Source organism: Phasianus colchicus, chromosome 1, assembly GCF_987193195.1.
Source record: "Phasianus colchicus chromosome 1, bPhaCol1.hap1.1, whole genome shotgun sequence".
NCBI classification, from domain to species: domain Eukaryota; kingdom Metazoa; phylum Chordata; class Aves; order Galliformes; family Phasianidae; genus Phasianus; species Phasianus colchicus.
The window spans coordinates 168884171-168904587 of record NC_143436.1 but is presented as its reverse complement, the minus strand read 5'-3'; the positions used below and the strand labels follow the sequence as shown (position 1 = coordinate 168904587).

General features: G+C 39.5%; 1 protein-coding gene across 1 annotated transcript in view; it reads right to left on the bottom strand.

Annotated features, from left to right (window-relative positions):
- GTF2F2 (general transcription factor IIF subunit 2) overlaps nucleotides 1-20417 on the bottom strand; it is an 89637-nt gene that overhangs the window by 32251 nt on the left and 36969 nt on the right. The window contains exon 6 of the mRNA XM_031615610.2: nucleotides 17397-17478. Coding sequence (XP_031471470.2) covers nucleotides 17397-17478 — 82 coding nt within the window. The remainder of the gene's footprint in view (nucleotides 1-17396; nucleotides 17479-20417) is intronic.

Genomic DNA, 20417 nt, shown 5'->3' with positions numbered 1-20417 from the left:
ATGTAGTTTCAACCCCCCTGCTATGTGCAAAGTCACCAACCACCAGACCAGGCTGCCCAGAGCCACATCCAGCCTGGCCTTGAATGCCCCCAGAGATACTACCAATCACTGCAGTCATGAGACAACTACAGCTGTTAAAAGCATAGATGTAATCAAGTTTCTTGCTAACACCTTGTAGAAACAAAAAGGAAATAATCTCCCAACAGAAGTGGAGCAGTTTGGAAATCTGAATTTTTATTACATGATTTTTGTGTTTTCAAGAAAAAAAATCTAGAATCGGGAGGTAAGCCAACGTTTCAAGTTTTCATGGAACAGAAATCCTTCAAAATTTTGTTTTGGAAACCCAAACATGATGTTCCCAAAACAAAATATGCTTTCCCAGTATCCTCAGCAGCTGCTGACTGCAATTAATGCAATTCTTGTCATTTCAAAAGTGCTATTTCCATAGCTTGCTGTGGTGACAAAAATGACAAAAGTGGGTTAGGTTCCAGCCTGGTGCCTTTCAAGATTCCACAGTGTGATGTCCCCGGTGGTGTAGCCACTGGAGCTGCACTGTATACCACAGCCCAGAGCTCCACAGACAGAAGACCAGAATGAGTTCAGAAATACCTGCTGCAGAAACCAGACTGATGTATGGTGAGATGCTCACCTACCAGGCTGGCTGTGCAAAACCAAATGCGAATTAAACACCTGAGAGGCCAATGTGAGATTTCAACACTATGATTCTATGCTAGTGATGATGATAGGCCAGAAGAAGCTGCAACTAATGTGACAGTATTTCCTCAAAAACAGCAATTTTCTCTTCTTTATAAGGAACTGTTTAGTTTCCAAAAGAGGAGGCTCTGGGGAGACCTCATTGCTCTCTACCACTGCCTGAAAGGAGGTGTGACGAGGTGGGGGTTGGCCTCTTCTCCCACGCAGGATGAGAAGTAATGGCTTTAAATTGCATCAAATGAAGTTTGGGTTGGATATCAGGAAAGATTTCTTCTCAGAAAGAGTGATGAAGCACTGGCACAGGCTGCCCAGAGAGGTGATGGAGTCATCATCCCCAAAGGCGTTCAAGAATTGAGAAGATGTGACACTTGGAGACATAGTGGGCATGGTGGTGATGGGTCGGTGGTTGGACTAGATGATCTTGGAGGTCTTTTCCAACCTTAACTATTCTATGAAAAGCATTAAATACTGAAAGGTAAGTGTATTGAGGACTATTAAATACTTGGACAACACAGCAATCATGGAGTTAGAAACTGCTGGGGACTCAAAGACTGCAGAAGAGTCAGCAGGCACTTGGTCAGCTCCATAGCCGCCTCTAAGCCACTCAATTGTTAACTGCTCATGTTGTGGCAATGGAGATGTTCTTAGATTTAGGAGTTGGACCCAACAATCTTCATGGATCCCTTCCAACTTGGGATATCCTATGATTTTATAAAAACATGCTGAATGCATCTGATATAATCTATTATGTTTGTGTGTCAGAAGACATGCATAAAACATGCTGGATTTATCAGGAAAACTGAAAGAGACTCAGCAGCGTGAAGACTGCCCTCCAGGTCATACCAGAAGCAAGCAGACATGTGGTCTGTCCTCTGTAACTCCAGCACAGCTCCATGCAGGTCCATAAGTAACAGATGACAATTTGGGTGTGCTACATGTTCATTCCAGCTAAATAAAACTGACAGTTGACAAAGAGGAAACATATAAGGCAAAGTAATTTCTTCTTACTCAGTTGAACTGACAGTCCTGAGAAATGTTAATTACTGGGCTAGTAACCAAATGTCATAAACAGTTACACTAAACTAGAAAAAAAAGACTTATAATGTCATTCCAACCATGTAGTAGATTTAATTATCTTCTCAGAACTATCTCAACAGAAGCATGGGATACAAAGGCATGCGTTGCTTCTATCCTGTGACCTGAAAATAAGTCTAAAAGATAAATGAAAAATTTACTGGAAGACTTTACAAGCTGAAAAAGTATTATTTCAAAAGCACAGCTTTTGAATTTGGACTATGGGAGGGAAGAAGAATTCTCAGTGACACATATGGAAAAGAAAAAAAAAAAAAGAAAAAAGATTTAATACAGTTTTGCCTGAAGCTGGGAAATGATTGTACCACCATTGTTTCACTTTTTAAATCTGGTTTGGACAGATTCTTCAGACAACTATTTCCCCACTTCAAAACACAGCATAAAATCAATCAGCTAAAATGTAATGCTTTTCATGGCCCTTGAATACAGGCATAGGATAGAGAGAATTAACAAGCCCCACTTGGCTGTGCCCTGGAGTGTGTGCATAAACCACTTTGGAATAACATGCAGGGTACACAGTTAAGCCGAAAAGAAGAATGGAAAAGTGAAATATTTCTTCTTGCTGGCCAGTGAAACTCCAGAGGAATTAAATTACCGCTCAAGATGGACGTCCATGACACTTGGTATTTACACTCTGGTACAACAGAAAAGAACTAAAATGACTGGGAAAGGAAAACAAAAACAACAAAGCCCAAATCACAACAGTTTCAGAGATACTAGATTTATAGAGGATAAAGTAACATGCTCATGACCTGATCAACATCGCGAGCAAACAACCTTATGTACCTGCACAGACAATTCGTATCTTCAGATCAGTAATCTCCTAAAGCCAGAAGCTAAGTGAACAAGAATAAAAACATAGACAAAAGTGTTGCAAAAAATTGAGGTTTTTTAAGACGGGTTTTTCTTTTTCCCATACAAAAAAACATAACTATGTAAATAAAAGAGTCTAATTTCTTCTAAAAAGATTAATGGAATAGTAGGGATGAAAAAAGATAATCAACAAATAGAGAAAGAGGGCCAACAGGCAGCAATTGTAAGATATTTATTTTCTGTACCTCACCCAGGAGGTTAGGGTCATCAGACAGAACTTAGTATGCAAGGGATACACATCCATTTGTATGTAAAGACAGTGAAGCTGTGATTGCCCTTTAATCTCTATTCAGAAATCAAACTACAGCATCCTTGAGGCAATTTAGTGAGGAACAACAAATGCTGCTGGAATCGAATATTTCTATCTGGTTTACTTTAAAAAAACCTACACAGCTTCATTTTCCTTGGGGATTGGCTACTAGCTGTTGCTTTGAGTCATTAACTTTGAACGCGTTGTTTCCAAAAGGCTGCTATCTACTGCTGCCAGAAGCTATCCTGAGCACAAGGATTCTCTTGTCAGCTGGATTTTGTATAGCTAAACTCATCTAAATCTGGCTTTTCTTTCCTTTATTAACTAATACTGTCATGAACTGGATATCTCTCTCCATCATTCCAAACTTTCAACCTTTAATTTTTTTCTTTAACTTAGGAAATATTCTGAAGGTGGGAAAGGTGTCTATTCTTTGAATGAAAACTACTGATTTCTCTTAGCAGAGGGCAATAGAATCCTGAGCTTGTGTTCAAAGTGATTAATGAAATGATCTGCTGACACAGCGTGAAAAGCCAGGCTACCTGAGAAGCATCTGGGCGACAAAGCAATGCTCAGTCATTCTGAAGGCAGTGTTACAAAATGGACGGTCCCAACTTCGCATTTTGCTAGGTGAAAACAACAACAAACACTACGATGACAGTATTCTCTTTCCTTACACAGAGCAGAGCAGTGAGAAAACAGCAAGGTATGACCACAAATGACAGCTAAGGTATATGACTGCACCATCACAGAATCATAGAATCACTCAGGTTGGAAAAGACCTTAAAGATCATCGAGTCCAACCACAACCTAACCTAACCATACTACCCTAAAGAGAGTAGTAAGAAAGGGTTGGACAAAACACCTGCTGCCATCGATGGAATTCTTCCTCCTTGATTTCACAGGGTTCAAAGTTCTGGCCCTAAAGCCTTGTAATAAGCACTTAATTGGTGCAGTATGTCACAACAGAGCAATCAATTCAAATTTAATCTTTGCCTTTTAAATTTTTGAGTCACTTTTTATATAGACACACAAACATAACCAAAGACCCATGCAGACATCCAAGCTGATCACACATAACGAGATTTTTCCTTACCTCTAAAAAAGGTAAGGAATAGACACCTTTCCCATCTTGTCTTTCTGAATTTAATAAGAATTTGTGTGCATGCTTTTTAGCAATTTTTGGATATTTCTACTACATATACTTTGCATTCACCAGGCCTCCTAAAGCCCAGGCTCAAACCCTGTGTTTGTTCTTAGATTAAAATGATTGCATATGCAAGGCTTGGACAAATACAGTTATAAATTTTCTTCACCTTCTCTGGATGATATGTAGGACTTGTACTTCACCCATTAGTTTCTGAAATTGATCTATCCATAATCTATGCAACGCCAAATTACTTCATGCATAATTAGGCACTTCCTTGTTTTCATTACTCATGTCCCTTTCTGTAATATTTACACATCACCAGTCATACAGCTGCCTGTGTACAGATTGGAACACACCACTAATTACTGATGTTTAATTTGGCTGTGTTCCTCTATGAGGGAGGATATTGTTTTCAAGGGCCTTGTTCCATCCTCACCATCCAGATGTTCAGGGACCAAGAAGTAAGTGAGGTGCATAAATCCTGAATTTACTGACCACAAATGAAATCTGCATGCCATTTTATTTCCTTGCATATCTATTTCTAAAAGACAGTTCACTAAGGCTGGTAACACTTTACCTGTGATCTCTTACATAATGTTTTATAATGTATGTTTTCTGTTTACTTTTATTAATATATAGGTATTTTATCTGTTCAGTTTGAAAACTTTTTTTTTTTTTAAATAGTATCTGCAGATTAGTCCATAACTTACTTGCTTTACTCTCACCAGTTTAGATGAATGTCTGCACACTGTTTACCTGCTGGAGAGGATGCCTGCAGAGAAGGACCTGGAAGTTCTGTTGGACATGAGCCAGCAGTCTAGGGTGCATTAAAAAGAGCGTGGCCAGCAGGTTGAGGGAGATGATCCTCCCCCTTTACTCTGTGAGCCCACATTTAGAATACTGTGTCCAGTTTTGGGCTCCCCAGTCCGAAAAAGACAGAGATCTCCTAGAAGGAGTCCAGCAGAGGGCCACAAAGATGATAAGGGACCTGGAGAAAGACTGAATCTGTTCAACCTGGGGAAAAGAAGACTGAGGATACGATCTGATTAAAGTTTATAAATATCTAAAGGGATGTGGGAGGCAAATGGATGAGGCCAGGCTCTTGGTGGTGCACAGCAATAGGTCAAGGAGTAACGGCCTAAAACTTGAACATAGGAAGTTCTGTACAGACATGTGGAAGAACAACTTTGTGGCAAGAGTGACAGAGCACTGGAACAGGCTGCTCAGACAGGTGGTGGAGTCTCCTTTTATGGAGATACTCAAGGCCCACCTGGACACTTACCTGTGTCACCTATTGTAGGTAACCTGCTTTAGCAAGGAGGCTGGACTTCATGATCTCTTGAGGTCCCTTTTAAATACAAAGAGGTGTGTAATAGAAAACTTCTTAAGTTATAAGAGCAAAGTAATGAAAGTGGATAATTCTCATATTCCAATCTATGTTCAGAGCACTTTGATTACAGGCACTGGCCACACAGCCACTCGTGTACTTCACTGAATATTCAAAAACTATTCATTTTCAACACACGCTTGTTCTTAGACATGCTCATAAACAATGATCAGCACCTGCACACTAGAGCCAACGTAAATTACTAAACTAAGATTGACTAACCTAACATTACTAGCCTAACAGACAGGTTAATAAAATGTAAGAAAATAGTTTTTACTATGGTTATATAACAAACGTTCTTCACAGAATACAAAATAATATCCAAGCGACATTCAGAGTTTGGTTTGTTTGTAACAACAAAAGGATGTATCAATAGATAATTCTTTCTATGCCACACCATGCAGTTCTAAGTGCACAGGGCAGAAAAGAAGGAAGAATATCTTGTTTGTTTATAATAAATTGGCTTGAAATTGGAAGAACCATTTGTTAGCTTTGCCTTTGCTAAGGTGACAGAAACTAGTAGTTTGTCAGAAGCATCCTCCACTGAGAATGGATGCTGCATTGGATGTTTATCTACTAACACAAAATAGAGGTAAAAAGAGTTTAAAAAAAAAAAGATTTACTATCTACCACTTGGTTCAGGTGATTTAGGCATCAATTTATAAAACCTACACCATTACTCCTACTCTATTACGCAGCAGTGTTAACTGTGCTGTAGATGTTTCTTTTTAGTCACCCAGGACAGCTTTTCTGGTCTATCTCACAGTAATAAAGAGAATTTTATATTACTTTTGATTTGTGCTAGAAAGATAGGAAAAAGGATTTAGGTGACTATTTAACGTTCACTACAGGGTTTGAAATGACAACAGATGCTTTAATTTTTTCACAGTGTAATAAGAAATATTTGTATGATTCAGTTTCACCTGATGTGTGACTATAAATTCTGTAGGGATTTAATTAGCTGGATTTTCTCATGAATTTCATTCCCATAGACAGACGCTGCTACAGCATCATGCCGATAACAACAAAGACCAAGTGACACTGAAGACATCATCTGAAATGCGTTTTTCTGAGGATATCAGGTACAGTAAGAGAACCATTAAGTTGTGTTGAACAAAAATACAGATGTTTTTTTCCCGTCGGGTTACCACACCTACCTGAAGGGCAGCTTATTTCACATAACATCAACAAGTTAACCTTCTTCAGTTTCATGAAGATATACCTATTTTGTCCATCTACAGAAATCACTTTTCACTCATGATACCAAAAATACCACAAATGGGAATTCTCAGCTTGCTGCATCCATGAAGGCTTTACAAGAGCCTACAAAAACATCCACTTGCTTTGAAAATCATTATTTTGATCCTCTTTATCAGCTAAAAGGTCATTTCTCCAACACAGCCATCTCTTAATGCTCTAAGCAATTTGATCTCAGATACAAAATTTTAAGATGTGTTACTGATTCCCTGCATTTTACTTCTCAGAAAGAGCTGAAATGTCCCTTTTCAACACAGAACATCAACTGTAAAGTTGGTAAACAATCTGCACAGCTCTCAAAGGCAACAGTAAGAGCCAATGTCTGAGTTGAAATTAGAATTCAGAATTATTTGAAATATAACTTGAGAAGTTTTTTTTTCCATATTTTAAAGTACTAAATAAATTTATCTCTCAGATATTAGCATATAACATCTCCAGTTTTGATTTTCATGTAGTCTGCTATTTTTATCATACATTTTTATGCTCCCACCTACACTTACAATACAGTGAAATTTTTCTTTCAAGATGACTTCTCAATTCAGAATATATTCCAGAAAGCTGGGATTTTCTTCCATTTTTTACACAGAGAAATCTGGCCATGAATATTTTTGTGTGCTCATTTCTCCTATCTGTTTTCCAGATGGAAAAATGAACTACAATGCAGATAACATTAAGCCCTATACCAGGTTTTGAACATTGGACTTCCTCCTAACCTCAGAAATAGAGCTGTAGTTAACACTTTTAGAGAACTAGAGAAATAGGATCCCTTCTTTTCCTTTTTTCAGATACAAGATAAGAACTTTTAAAAATAAGCTTGGCATCCCTTCTAGCTCCAACCAACCCCTTTTTTTTCTCCCCATCAAAATGATTTCACAACTTTCTCATCTCTCTCTGCTCTTAAACTGAAAGTAGTCACATGGCTGTAGATGTGATGGTGTAGGGATTAAAAAGAGTGGACTTGTGAGAAGTTAAACTCTTGTATTGGCCTATTTTTTTTATTTTTATTTTTTACAATTAGTTTGTTTACACTAAAGCTGTTGTCACCTTTCTGCCTTATTCTGACCTGAATTAACACAGTTAACTGATTCTGCAGGAGGATAAATGTCCATTTGACTCCACAGACTGCAGACTGGAACCCGGACCCCTGTAAAATCCCCAATTTTTGTGTCTATTAATGGGAGCTATGTACAAAGCCTCAGAATTGAACACAGTCCAAAAGCAGAAGGAGCAGAGGAAAGCTCTTGGGTGAGCTGTCTCTCTTCTTAATTCATTACTATTTCTTCTTTTATCTTCCTCTTTGGCAGGGTCTCAGCCAGCACTCAAGCACACACATAGTCTGAGGGAACAGCAGGACAGTAATTCAAATTTGTATTACATGTTGCAGGGTACAGTTCCTCCTCATTCTGCCACCAGCATTAAAAAAAGGGTTAGCCAGATATTTCTGCAAAAATACTGAAGCATTCAGAGATCTAACACAGATACTGAATTCGTGTTAACTCTGCCTAGGACTGAGCGAAGGAGGCTGTTCACACTTCTCTCAATTTCTGTTTCAGAATGTCTGAGACCTAAAAGATGGTGCTGTACCTGCTAATTTTTTTGTAGGGCTTTTTGCACTTCCAGTAAAAAGGATTCTGACAACTGTGTGCCAGGATGCTTGGACTAACACATTAATAAAGCTGGAGATAACGTTTGTTATCTTCGGCATTATTTATTCTTATGTAAGTCACTCCAAAAGTAATGCCTTCTCTATTTTATTATGTGCGCCCACACAGCATCAGAGGCAGATGTTGGTGGCATGGCAGTGGAGGTTGAACATTCCCACCAATATTTCATTAAATTTATTGCTGTGTGACAGATGGCAGCAGAAGGACAGTCTGACAGCGTGGCATTTGACATGGAAGCGCAGATGGAGCAAAGGTGTGTCACTGAATTCCTTCATGCAGAAAAAAATTGCACACACTGATGTTCACTGATGCTTTATGAGAGTTTATGGAGACCAACCAGTGGATGTGAGCACAGTGAGGTGATGCATGATACGTTTCAGTAGTGGCAACAGTGACGTGAAAGACAAGCCACATTCTGGATGGCCATGCAGATTTTTATGAGCGTGGCATCCAAGCTCCTGTTTATCGTTGGTGAAACACATAGTTAATGGTGGTGACTATGTTGAAAAACAGTGTTTCATAGATGAGAATTTGCTCTATCAGTGTCACCATGCTCTTTGCACCTACTGTAGTTTCCATGGAAATGAACAGGAGGCATTACTTTTGGAGTGACCTACAGACGTGTGCTTCAGAAGACAATCATACGATCCAAGAACAACCTCGGATTGTAATGCAAAGTAACACTGATCCTAAGCCTTAATGATTACAGAGCAGTTGGCAAAAAATGGCTCAGCTCTATAGGAAAGGAAGGAGCTGGGCAGCAGAAAGCCCACAATGCTTTTATGCTTTTTTTTTTAAAGCAGGGTACATGACTCATGGCAATCATAAGGGAAGCTCAGGAAAAGCTTCCAGTTCCATCCTCAGAGATGGATAAAGCACCCCGGTCCCACGATGGTTTCACACAGACACTGTGCAGCAAGCATACCTTTGGCTAGCTTTTAATAGCTCTATCTAACCACTGCAGATGGTTATGTGTTCAGCTCCACTGACTATACCAGCTTATCGCATAGAGCAGAATTTCCACTGAAGCATCAGAGGTACTGAACTGCCAATGATGAAATGCTGGCCAAAACCACTGGCTGCAAACAAAAGATGCAACAGCTTGCCAGACATAACAGGTCATAACAAATAACTGTATGATCATTGTTTACAGGGACAACTTAAGAAATGTATTTCATCAGATAAACACAAAGCAAATGAAAACTTCACATCAATGCAGACCCGTATCTAAGGAATAATTTTATGATTTGTACATCACTGACACTGGCAGGTCATATTCTGTTGATAAAATATCATTTTAAATATGATGTTCATTTGAATTCAGTTCTGCAGACACTTAAAAAATGTCCTGGACTGGGGTACTGACAGGTGGCAGAACAATATTCTCTCTTTGTAAAATGTTTCCTGTGTACTAACTGATGCTTCAGCGCTCCAGGTATCTGAGGTATCTAGGGGATGATGGACTCTCCCATTAAATGTAATGCAATTAATGTTTAAAGCTGTGATCTCTTCCACCCACAGAGCCTGTGAGTAGCACAAGATACACCTCATTTTCTCCCTCCATGCTGTAGCTGCCCTATGGCAGTCTAACTGTTAAGCTCCTGCTGGAATTCCGCCCGTATCTCGAGGAATTAAATCACTCACTGCTCACAGGGAAGCCCAGTTTGAGAGGCACTGGAGCTCTGCAGTCAGACGCTGCTGCAAAAAAGAACCAGGAATGGAGGATGGATGGTTTGTCATCTATGAACTTACTCTGAACTTGGCTACATCCCAAAAAACAAGTGCTATTTGGAGGGAAGCACCCTGTCACCCTCCAGACAGTTTTACTGTTCTTACTGTGTCAAAAATCTCAGACATATTTTAATAAGCCAGGAAATCAATACATCACCAACAGAGCTTGCCACTTGATGAGTGAGCACAAGGATAACTTTTAGTACTCACCGAGATCATACAATTTTTGGAGCTTCTTGGCAGCAGGGTGGCTGTTGGACGATACTAGTCTACTGATCTTTCCCAAATTGCAAATATCATCAGTAGTATGTGAACAAAGTTGCTTAAAAATAGAAGATGTACTGTGGTGATGACATTCTACATATTGTGTAAATTTGAGCTCGTCAGGCTGGTGGCTGCCAAAGCAGTTTTGCAGAGCCCAGAACACCCGCAGTGTTCAGCATGACTATAGCATCTGGCATAGTGGCTAGGGAGAGATCCATGAGCTTCCCTGAGCTCTGCACCAGAGAAACCCACAATTAACATCTGAACTCTGACACAGAAATGGCTTTCTGGATACCAGTAAGCTACCTCACCTTGTCTGACAGGGGCAAGCATGATGGTAAACAAAAAAAACAGAAGGGTAGTAAGGTAACTCATGACAGCTAAATTTGCATTCTCTCTCAGAGGTTTTCACCCACTACAGTGGGTGACAGTCACACTACAGAAGGAAAAGTAGCTGAAAAGAAGAACTGGTGCTGCTTAAGACTTGAGAACAGGAAGGATAATTGCAGTCAATACTAATTAAGAACCTCTTTGAAATCAAGAAAACACCTTACTGGAAGAGATGCCTTTACAAATACCAAAGGCTCGGTAGCAGTAAAGTATAATGACCTCCAACACTGCTGACACCACAGGCTTTGGTTCCAAGAGCAGGAAATTGTGTCACTGACATTTAGGTTCTCTGGAAACACAAGTACTGAGGACTTCTGGTGCTGGTACTGAATATGACTTTTTTCAGTCTGAAGAACTGCTAGGATTGGAGCTGGAACATGTTCCAGAGTCACTATTTTTAGTCTTGCCCCTTTCAGCAAATAGCTTTTTGGCTAATTCCCACAAAGGCAAAGTAGCTACGATCTTAAATGCAATGCCTGTGATAGCAGGGGAAAAGAAGCAGAGTAATCAGAAGAATATCACTACATAAAGCCTGTATTAAAGAAACAGGACAATGAGAGCTTCTCAGTTGCAACTCCGGATTTCTTTCCCCGGTGGATGAGGAAGAATCCATTCAATATTTGCCATAAGCCCTTTTTTAAATACACATCCCCAAGCATCTTTATTCTTTTTGAAAATGACCTCCCAGCCAACTTCCTCTCAGCAATGTGCCTTCCCAAAAATCACAGGAATCATCCCACATGCCTGCTATAAAGGAGCACAACAGCTCCCAGCAGCACCTCATCGCACAATTTCAACTCCCAAGGAAGGCAGGCACATCTGTAACCTGGAGTTGATGATGTTTGAAAGACAGAGAGAAGACAATTTTCATGTTTTATACATTTTAAAGCAAGAGAAAAGGAGAACAGTAAGTTATCCAGCAGAGAAGCCCACTTTCTCCATCCTGTGTCTCCATGCATTTGCAAGAGGAAGGAAACCGAGATCCAATGACTATTTATGCAAAATTAAAGAATATTCTTTTTCCATAACTGATATGACTGATATGCAAGGAAGTATAATGAGGGGGAAAAGTTCCAAGCTTCACTTTTTTTTTTTCTTTTTCCTTTCTTTCTGGCTAGCAGAAGCTGAAGACAACAATGGTGCAAGAAGGATATGTTGACTATGCAGGTTTAAGAGAAACTTGATAAAATATCTGCTGCATTGCAAACGGTAGTTTATTCCTCATTTGTTAGCATTTTTATAATGGCCAGAAGCAGCAACCAAAATTAGAACTGTTTCACATAACTGCACGAAATAGCATGGTAATATAACAGACCTATTAAAATACAATCTCAGAACAGCACTCGTAAAAAATGGAAGGGAAAAGAGACATAGGAAAGAGCCTAAGATCACAAAGCAATATATAGCAAACCAACAAAACAACCTCTGAAGCGAGAAATAACCACTCCTCTGTGCTGCCGAACACATCTCACTTTAACCATGTTTTTCTTACTTGCTTCTCTTCCTTACTCTATTCCAAAAGTCTGAAAAAATCACAGAATCGTACCGGTTTGGAAGGGACCTGCAGAGACTGTAGAGTCCAACCCTCTGCTAAAACAGGCTCCCTACAGCATGTTACACATAAGTGTTCAGGCAGATTCTGAATACTTCCAGAGGAGAAGACTCCATAACCTCTCTGGGCAGCCTGTTCCAGTGCTTCATCACTTTCAAAGAAGTATTTTCTCAAGTTCATATGGAACTCCCCATGTTCCAGTTTGTGCCCGTTGTTCTTTAACTGGGCATTGGGCACCACTGAAAAGAGCCCACTTGTCTCCCACCTCTCCTGAGATATTTAGAAGTGATGATAAGATTCCCTTTGCTCTTGTGAGACCCCACCTGGAGTACTGTGTCCAGTTCTGGGGCCCTCAACACAAGAAGGACATGGAGCTGCTGGAGCAGGTCCAGAGGAGGGCCAAAAGGATGATCAGAGGGCCAGAGCACCTCCACTATGAGGACAGGCTGAGAGAGCTGGGATTCTTCAGCCTGGAGAAAAGAAGGCTTTGAGGAGACCTTATAGTGGCCTTCCAGCGATGATTCCCCCTTTGTCTTCCCTTCTCCAGATTACTCAGTCATTCCTTATACAGGAGATGCAGCAGGCCCTTCATCATATTCGTAGCCCTCCGCTGAACTCTCTCTACAAGTTCTCTTTCTTGAATGGAGGAGCCCAGAACTGGACACAGTATTACAGATGTGGCCTCATCAGGGAAGAGTAGAGGGGGAGGATCACCTTCCTCGACCTGCAGGCCATGCTCATTTAATACATCCCAGGATACCACTGGCCTTCTTGTCCACAGGGGCACACTGCTGGCCCACAGCCAACCTGTTATCCAACAGAACACCCCCACGACCTTCTCTGCAGAGCTCATTTCCAGCAGGTCAGCCTCTAACTCATATTGATGCTTGTGGTTATTCCTTCCCAGATGTAGGACTCTACGCTTGCCATTGTTAAACCACCACAGAAGGCAACCACATTGATAAAATGGAAGAATAAACTTAAGTATTCGTGTGCCTGCTGTTCTGCAGTCCAAGTTCTACTGGCTTACAAGTAGAATGGCACTTGCTGATTGTGAAAAAATGATGGATGTCAAGGAAATTTAGGGAAATATACAGCACCTCTCTAGACAGTATGCCTTAACCCTTGTGAGCATGCACGTTATTCTCTAGAAAAATGGTAGGACTGGAAATGTTTTTACACGTGGGAAAAAATACCTATTTTTTCTATTTAATGGTCTACTTAGGGAACATCTTTTTGAACTATAGTGAATTTTATTTCAAGACAAAGAAATTGATCTTCAATACTTGAAAACCACGGCTGCACTGACTGACAGGCAGATGCAATCTCAGCTGTGCACAGAAACAGCCTCCCACTTCAGACTGAACAGCATTCGTGCAGCATGTCAGCTTTTGTGGAAAATGCATGAATTTATTCATACGTATTTTCTTCAAAAGGAAATCCGTAGCCAACTGAGAATATCTACAAAAATATATGTGAGGTGACATGCTGGTCAAATTCTTCATTTTCTTTTCCCAGCAGGGGGTATTTGGGGAAAGAAAAAAAAAATCAAGAAAATCCTGGCATAATGTTCATTTTCAGCAGTGTTCTGAACTGCCAGCCAGTCAATACTCTTAACAATATTTTTGAGATGAGTAAAACTAATTCAACGCATCCACACTAATTAAATTTCACTTTCTTGGCCTAGACTAACAAATGTCAGGACTTACAGCAGCCTACATAACAAAGTAGGAAGGGAATGTGACTTTTCAAAGGTAAAAGATCATCAGCTCCTGCAGCTTACAACCCATTTTTCCAAAAAGCCCACAACACATGTTTATTCCATTTAGAGTTTTCTCTAAGGACATTCATCACATTCTCCACTGAAACCTTTAAACAGAAAAAGCAAGAAGACATACAGAATTCATGTAACCCTGTTACGAGATGCCATGTTGGCAAATACCATTTTCATTAGCAACACTTCAGGTTGCATTTTTAAGTTATTTGAGAGAATTCTATATATTATTGGTCTCACTGAAGCCTTAAATGCCAACTCTTATAGTCACTGTGAATGCATTTTTTTTAATCTGGAACACAGTTTCGGAGAGTTCAGTAATTCAGGTTAAGTATAACTGGTCCAGAGTTCCCAAAAACCTTTCTGAAAGGCAACAAGCATTTGAGAAGCACATTTGAGAATGAAATACGTACTCTGATTTCCTTCCAGTTTTTGCTGCCCATTCGTTACTTTTGGGGAAGCACTATCAAACACCACGTTCATCAAACACTTGCGCTGTATTTGCATTTCTCTTCAAAACCTCTCCTTAGAACTGTCAGACTGGTACCCAGCTACCATGTTGCATGCAACCACAACTTGAGCAATCCTAGGGAACTAACCATTACAGTGTTACAAAGAACAAATACACTGTTCATTAAAAATAATAATAATCACCTATGAAAACGATCAGCGTGGAGCTGTACTAGTGTAGTACAGCAAGTGTTTTATGGAATTTATTCCCCTTCTAGAGCTTGAAGTTCAGGAAAAAGGAACGAATAGATAAACATAACTTCCAAAACAGAAAATACTGACTGAAGGTCACACAACTTCTGCTTTACTTTTCCAACTGGACACATGTTTGTATCTTGCATTTAAACTGTTCTGAACATCAGCTGTCTACACTCTTCCCATAATCAAATCAAAGGCTCTTTCCCAGGAAGAAACTCTGTAATCTGCCAGCTTTGCCAACACTTGCACCCATATGTACGTGTCATCTAATTCTGTGCTCATTACCCACCCTTAAACCCACATATCTCACTCATCTCCCACCTAACTGCTGGTAGTCCCATCACAAGGCTGTTGCTCTGCCCTCTCTTTGAGAATCAGGATAGAAACCAAGCACGATGCTGCACACCATACCCATTAGCCTACAACCTTGAGCCAGATAAAGAGGGTGAAACAGAAGAGATCCGTATCTGCATTTGATACCAGGGAGGCATATAACTCCTTTCGGTCACTGCCAGCTCGTAAAAAACAAATGATTGGAGTTATAGGAGTGTGCAGCTTAACTTCATTTTCTAGATCATCAAAGTCTGAAGCAACTGCACTTATCATTTAATTTTATTTCCTTCCCAAAGTCAATTTATTGTTGTAGCACTTAAGCCTACACAACAGATTTGCTGTTTTCTCAGTATTATCAATCCCATCTTTGGAGAGTCTCTCTCATGTAAAGCATAATAGTAAATAAAAAAGCAAACAAAAATAGTTTAATATAACACAATTCCGTAATTTATGTGGTTTATCTTCAGTGTTCTCACTTGTCTTTTAGGCACCAATACAAGCTGCAGCATGCTGAGGGTGGGAGAGAATAAAAAGGGAGTGAAAAGTTAGATTCTGCAAGTGAAATACCAGATATTCTGTTTGGACATAAACCAATTTCTTTTGAGGCTGTGACTGCTAGATCTGCTAAATCTCATGCTGATTTCCACCAGATGAGATTTTAATTTATTTTTTTTCCCCAACAACATGGAAAGTTAGAAAGTAGGCATGCACAGCCTGCCAATTTTGCTACAGAAAAGGGAAAAAAATAAACCACGGAATACAGTCAGTTTTCAGCTTCTGAGTGCCTCCAAAGACAAAATCTGCTCTCATGTTTGTATCTTTGTTGCTCCTGCAGGAGTTCAACATGAAAAAAAGCAAAGATCAGGAGGGGCTGTGTGCATGTGCACATGACAGAGTACAGAATGCTGAAAAATTGAAAGTTCAGGCAGCATGTCATTAAAGCTATCAGTTCTGTTTTGACCTCCTGCTGTGGCCTTATCTGATCAGCTAATAGGAAACTGTGTACAAAATGCTAAAAAGCACTTGGATCAGGCAACCTGCAATTAAAACAATTACAAAACAAACATATTCCACAGACTATATTCATATATATTTAAATTTGCCAGAATGAAATGAGTCTAGTAATATCCCACTTGCTTCATACTCCATTTCACACCGATGATAGAAATCACGATAGCAATCACAGAACACAGTCTGAAATGAAGTAGTTCACTGTACATGAGTGAAGTTATGGCACTGATTTGCCAGCAGCTAAAACATAAAGTCTCAGAATTGAATAAAAACAATAAAGAAATACTGGAGCAATTTAGATCTAAGAGGAGGTTAATAAAACAAGATACTGGAAGTATGCTGTGTGATGCACAGAAAACAGATCAGGAATTGTGGGAAAACATCAAAATACCACTTTGCTTTTTTGATTTTGAACATTCTGAAACTAAGTGTGCATTGTTAATTCTCTTCCTGAAATTTACTGCTTTGCACTTCTCTCTAAACAACAAACCCAAAATATTAAGAGAGTGATTTAATTAAAACCCACATGCTTAAAACATGCAAATATGTATTTAATATAAAGCACAATTGAATTCCAAATTGAATTTATTAAGAGAGAGCATCATCAAGTTAATTATGCAAATCATATATGAACCACATGGCAACTCTGAGATGTATTGAATGCAATTTTGTGGTCACTAAGTGAGACTGTAAAAGAGAGAGACTGTTTTGTGATCTTCATGTCACTTCTACTATCTTTTCTAGAAAGTATCCCAGTTTAGGTCTCCCTGTTCAGGGCATTTTAATATCACTGGTGCTTCTTGCCCACCATAGCACAGTATTAACTGTTCAGTGGAATTCAAGTTGGACAATCCACACAGATGTATATATACACAAGAAGCTTGTCTGACCAAACATAGGTAACCCTTGAAGCCTCCAGGAAATGTTGCTTCAAGAACATCCAAATACAAACATATATTCATATGTTTAGATGTGAACAGGCACAATGTGTGCTCTAGTAAGAGTTTTGCACATGATGAAATGCACAAGCCAATATCACCCCAACAGGTAATACAAGAGGGAGGCATAAATGTCATGACAACCTCCATTCGTCCCTTATGGTAAAATCCACTCCCATAGAAAGATCTATTCCAATCCTGTATAAATCTTACATAAGACCATGAAAATACTGACATTGTTCATCTCTCAGAAAACAAAAGCATCCAAGTAAGCTATCACATATCCATTTGTAGTACAGCTGTCCTACCTTTTCAGTTTCATGTAATTTTCACTAGCTGCAGGTCTGCATTCAGCACGTTGCACCACTATTCCTTCCAGACAAAGTTTATCTAGTACAAGACAACAAAGCAAAATTGGACATTAAAAAAAAAATCACCAACACAGTCAAAGCTTGCATTTCTGTTTAATTCAGCATTTAATAAATACTGTAATAATAAGTTCTCAAGTGTCAAATTAAGTTTTAAAGTCTCTGCTATTTTGCTGAGGAAGAAGAATAAAATCATTCTTGTACAACTGGTATTCCCAATACACCTTCATTTTGCAATCATATGTTTTACATATTAAGAATGAACCACAAAGATGAGATTTTAAATAAAAGTGTGGGCCAACTTTCTTCAGACAGTTGCACTCAATTTACCTAGGAATGGTTTGCTAGAAATTCTCACTGAATACAGTCAGCATAAAAAAAAACAAAAGCCAATCTATAAAGAGAACCTACCTGCCAAAATATCCAAAATTAGTGAAAGACAAAATGAGATTTAATTTTGTTTTTACCTTCAGAAAAAGAAGTAGTGAATTTCCATCTTATTACAATAAAACACTGCTCATCAATGGAACGTTAGTTTATTGCACTATGTATATGCTAATGCTTGTGGAAAAAGGAAATAAATTACTGCTGGTAAGCTAGAAAACCACCTACCAAATTACAATTAATAATGTTCTCTCCACATTTATCTTGGTAGCAGTTGCTTCGTAGTCTGATGTGAACACCTTTTAGCTTAAAGCAACAGTATTTAGCCAATGCAATAGTACCAGCCTGCAAAGAAGGAAAAGCCTAAAAACCATAAGCAGAAAGGAAGAGAGACATAACACTGGCCAAGCACTTAATTTTCCACTACTGTGTCCTACTGCATGGAGAGTGGCAGTGCCAACTTAACAATTTCTTTTGGGCATAGCCAATGCAATATGTATAAAATCTACACCTCTATGGAACAGCCTTGCTTAAAAGAGACGATGAGTTTAACTTCAATGCCTTGATTAACTCTCACTATTTAAAAATTCCTTCTGAAAGTCTTGTCTTGCTGTTGATGCAGGGTGCTACACTGTCACTGTCATTTCCAGCTGACAACACCACTGAAGAGAACAGAAACACTCAGAAAACCAACATCTAGTAACACAAGGCAATTTATAAGATGCCTGAGATTTCTACGAATGCCTTATCAACTTAAAAACTATTACACCTGGAAATCCCTAAATGATGCAGACTGCAATTGCTTCAACAGCACATATCTAGAAAATTATTTAATTTAAAAATTCCTGTTTTGATTTAAAAATTCATTAAATCATTTAAAAGGAGAAGAATACTCCACTTTTGCAAGTAATTTTGAACAAAATTTGGTGAACGAGAAGCTGGACATGAGCCAGCAGTGTGCACTTGCAGCCAGGAAGGCCAACTGGGTCTGGGCTGCATTAGGAGAGGGGTGGCCAGCAAGGAGAGGGAGGTGATTGTTCCCCTCTACTCGGTTCTTGTGAGGCCTCATCTGCAGTACTGCATCCAGGCCCGGGGCCACCAGTACAGGAAGGATGTGGAGCTCTTGGAAAAGGTCCAGAGGAGGCATTAAGATGATCAGAGGGCTGGAGCACCTCTCCTACAAGGAAAGGTTGAGGGAACTGGGCTTGTTTAGCTTGGAGAAGAGAAGGCTCTGGGGAGACCTCATTGTGGCCTTTCAATACTTGAAGGGAGTGTATAAACAGGAGGGGGAACGGCTGTTTACAAGGGTGGATAGTGATAGGACAAGGGAGAATGGTTTTAAACTGAGAAAGGGAGGTTTAGGTTAGATATTAGGTAGAAGTTTTTCACCCAGAGGGTGGTGACGCACTGGAACAGGTTGCCCAAGGAGGCTGTGGATGCCCCATCCCTGGAGGCATTCAAGGCCAGGCTGGATGTGGCTCTGGGCAGCCTGGTCTGGTGGTTGGTGACCCTGCACATAGCAGGGGGGTTGAAACTAGATGGTCACTGTGGTCCTTTTCAACCCAGGCCATTCTATGATTCTATGAAAATAAAACATTTTTATGAAAACATTTCTGTTTTTACTAATCCTTAAGGTTTTGATGAGAAGAAAAAACTTGACCAATTTGCCTGACTGCCTGAGCATCACAGACAATTAAATGTTATCCTCTTTCTTCTGTGCAGAATCTAATAACCTGTGTGTGACTAAAGTGCTACTAATATTGGTGCTTAATTTCCAATATGAATTTGTCTCCAGCTTCTGGCACTTGGTTCTTATTATGTCTTTCTATATTATGATAAAGAGCCTTTTAGTACCTGGTATTTTCTCTCTGTGAAAGCACTTTTACACAGCAATCAAGTCACTTCTCAATCATCTTTTCAATAAATGAAGCTAGCTAAAGTTCATGCATTATCTCACCGTAAGGCACTTTAATAAAAACCACACCTCAGTGAAGTCGTGTGGCTCTTAACTGCACTAACTCAACCTTTCAATGATATTTTAACAATACGGAGACCAGAAAAGAGATGTACTACTTCTGTACCAGCCTTACCAAAACCATATAAGGAAATAAAATAACAGCTACAGGAGATGAGCTTGAAATTTTATCTTGCCTCATTTTAGCCATCTCAAGGTTATTCTGCACACTCTGAATTCAACACACGGAGAGAGACTTTCAGAAGACAATTGGCCCCATTTCTTTTAGGATTCAGTGAACTGCTCTGTGTTGGTGGTTCCCCCCAAGATCGATTGCTCAGGGGCTTGATGGAGTTGATTGCTTATTATAGCACCACTGCATCTATTTGGAGTCTTCCAAAGCTTCACGTTTTATCTCTGTGCTCTGCATTCCCCGTTCTTAGGGAATATATATATGTAATTGCTTCTGTCTTGGTTAAAATGCATTTTCTTTAAAAAGATTCTGTGAATTAAGTGATCCAGGTCACACTATGACAGTCTTGTCACAGTTATTCACTGCCTGACCAGCACTGGTGTCAATCATGACACATCCTATAAGCAGTGATTCTCACTTGCTGCTGTCT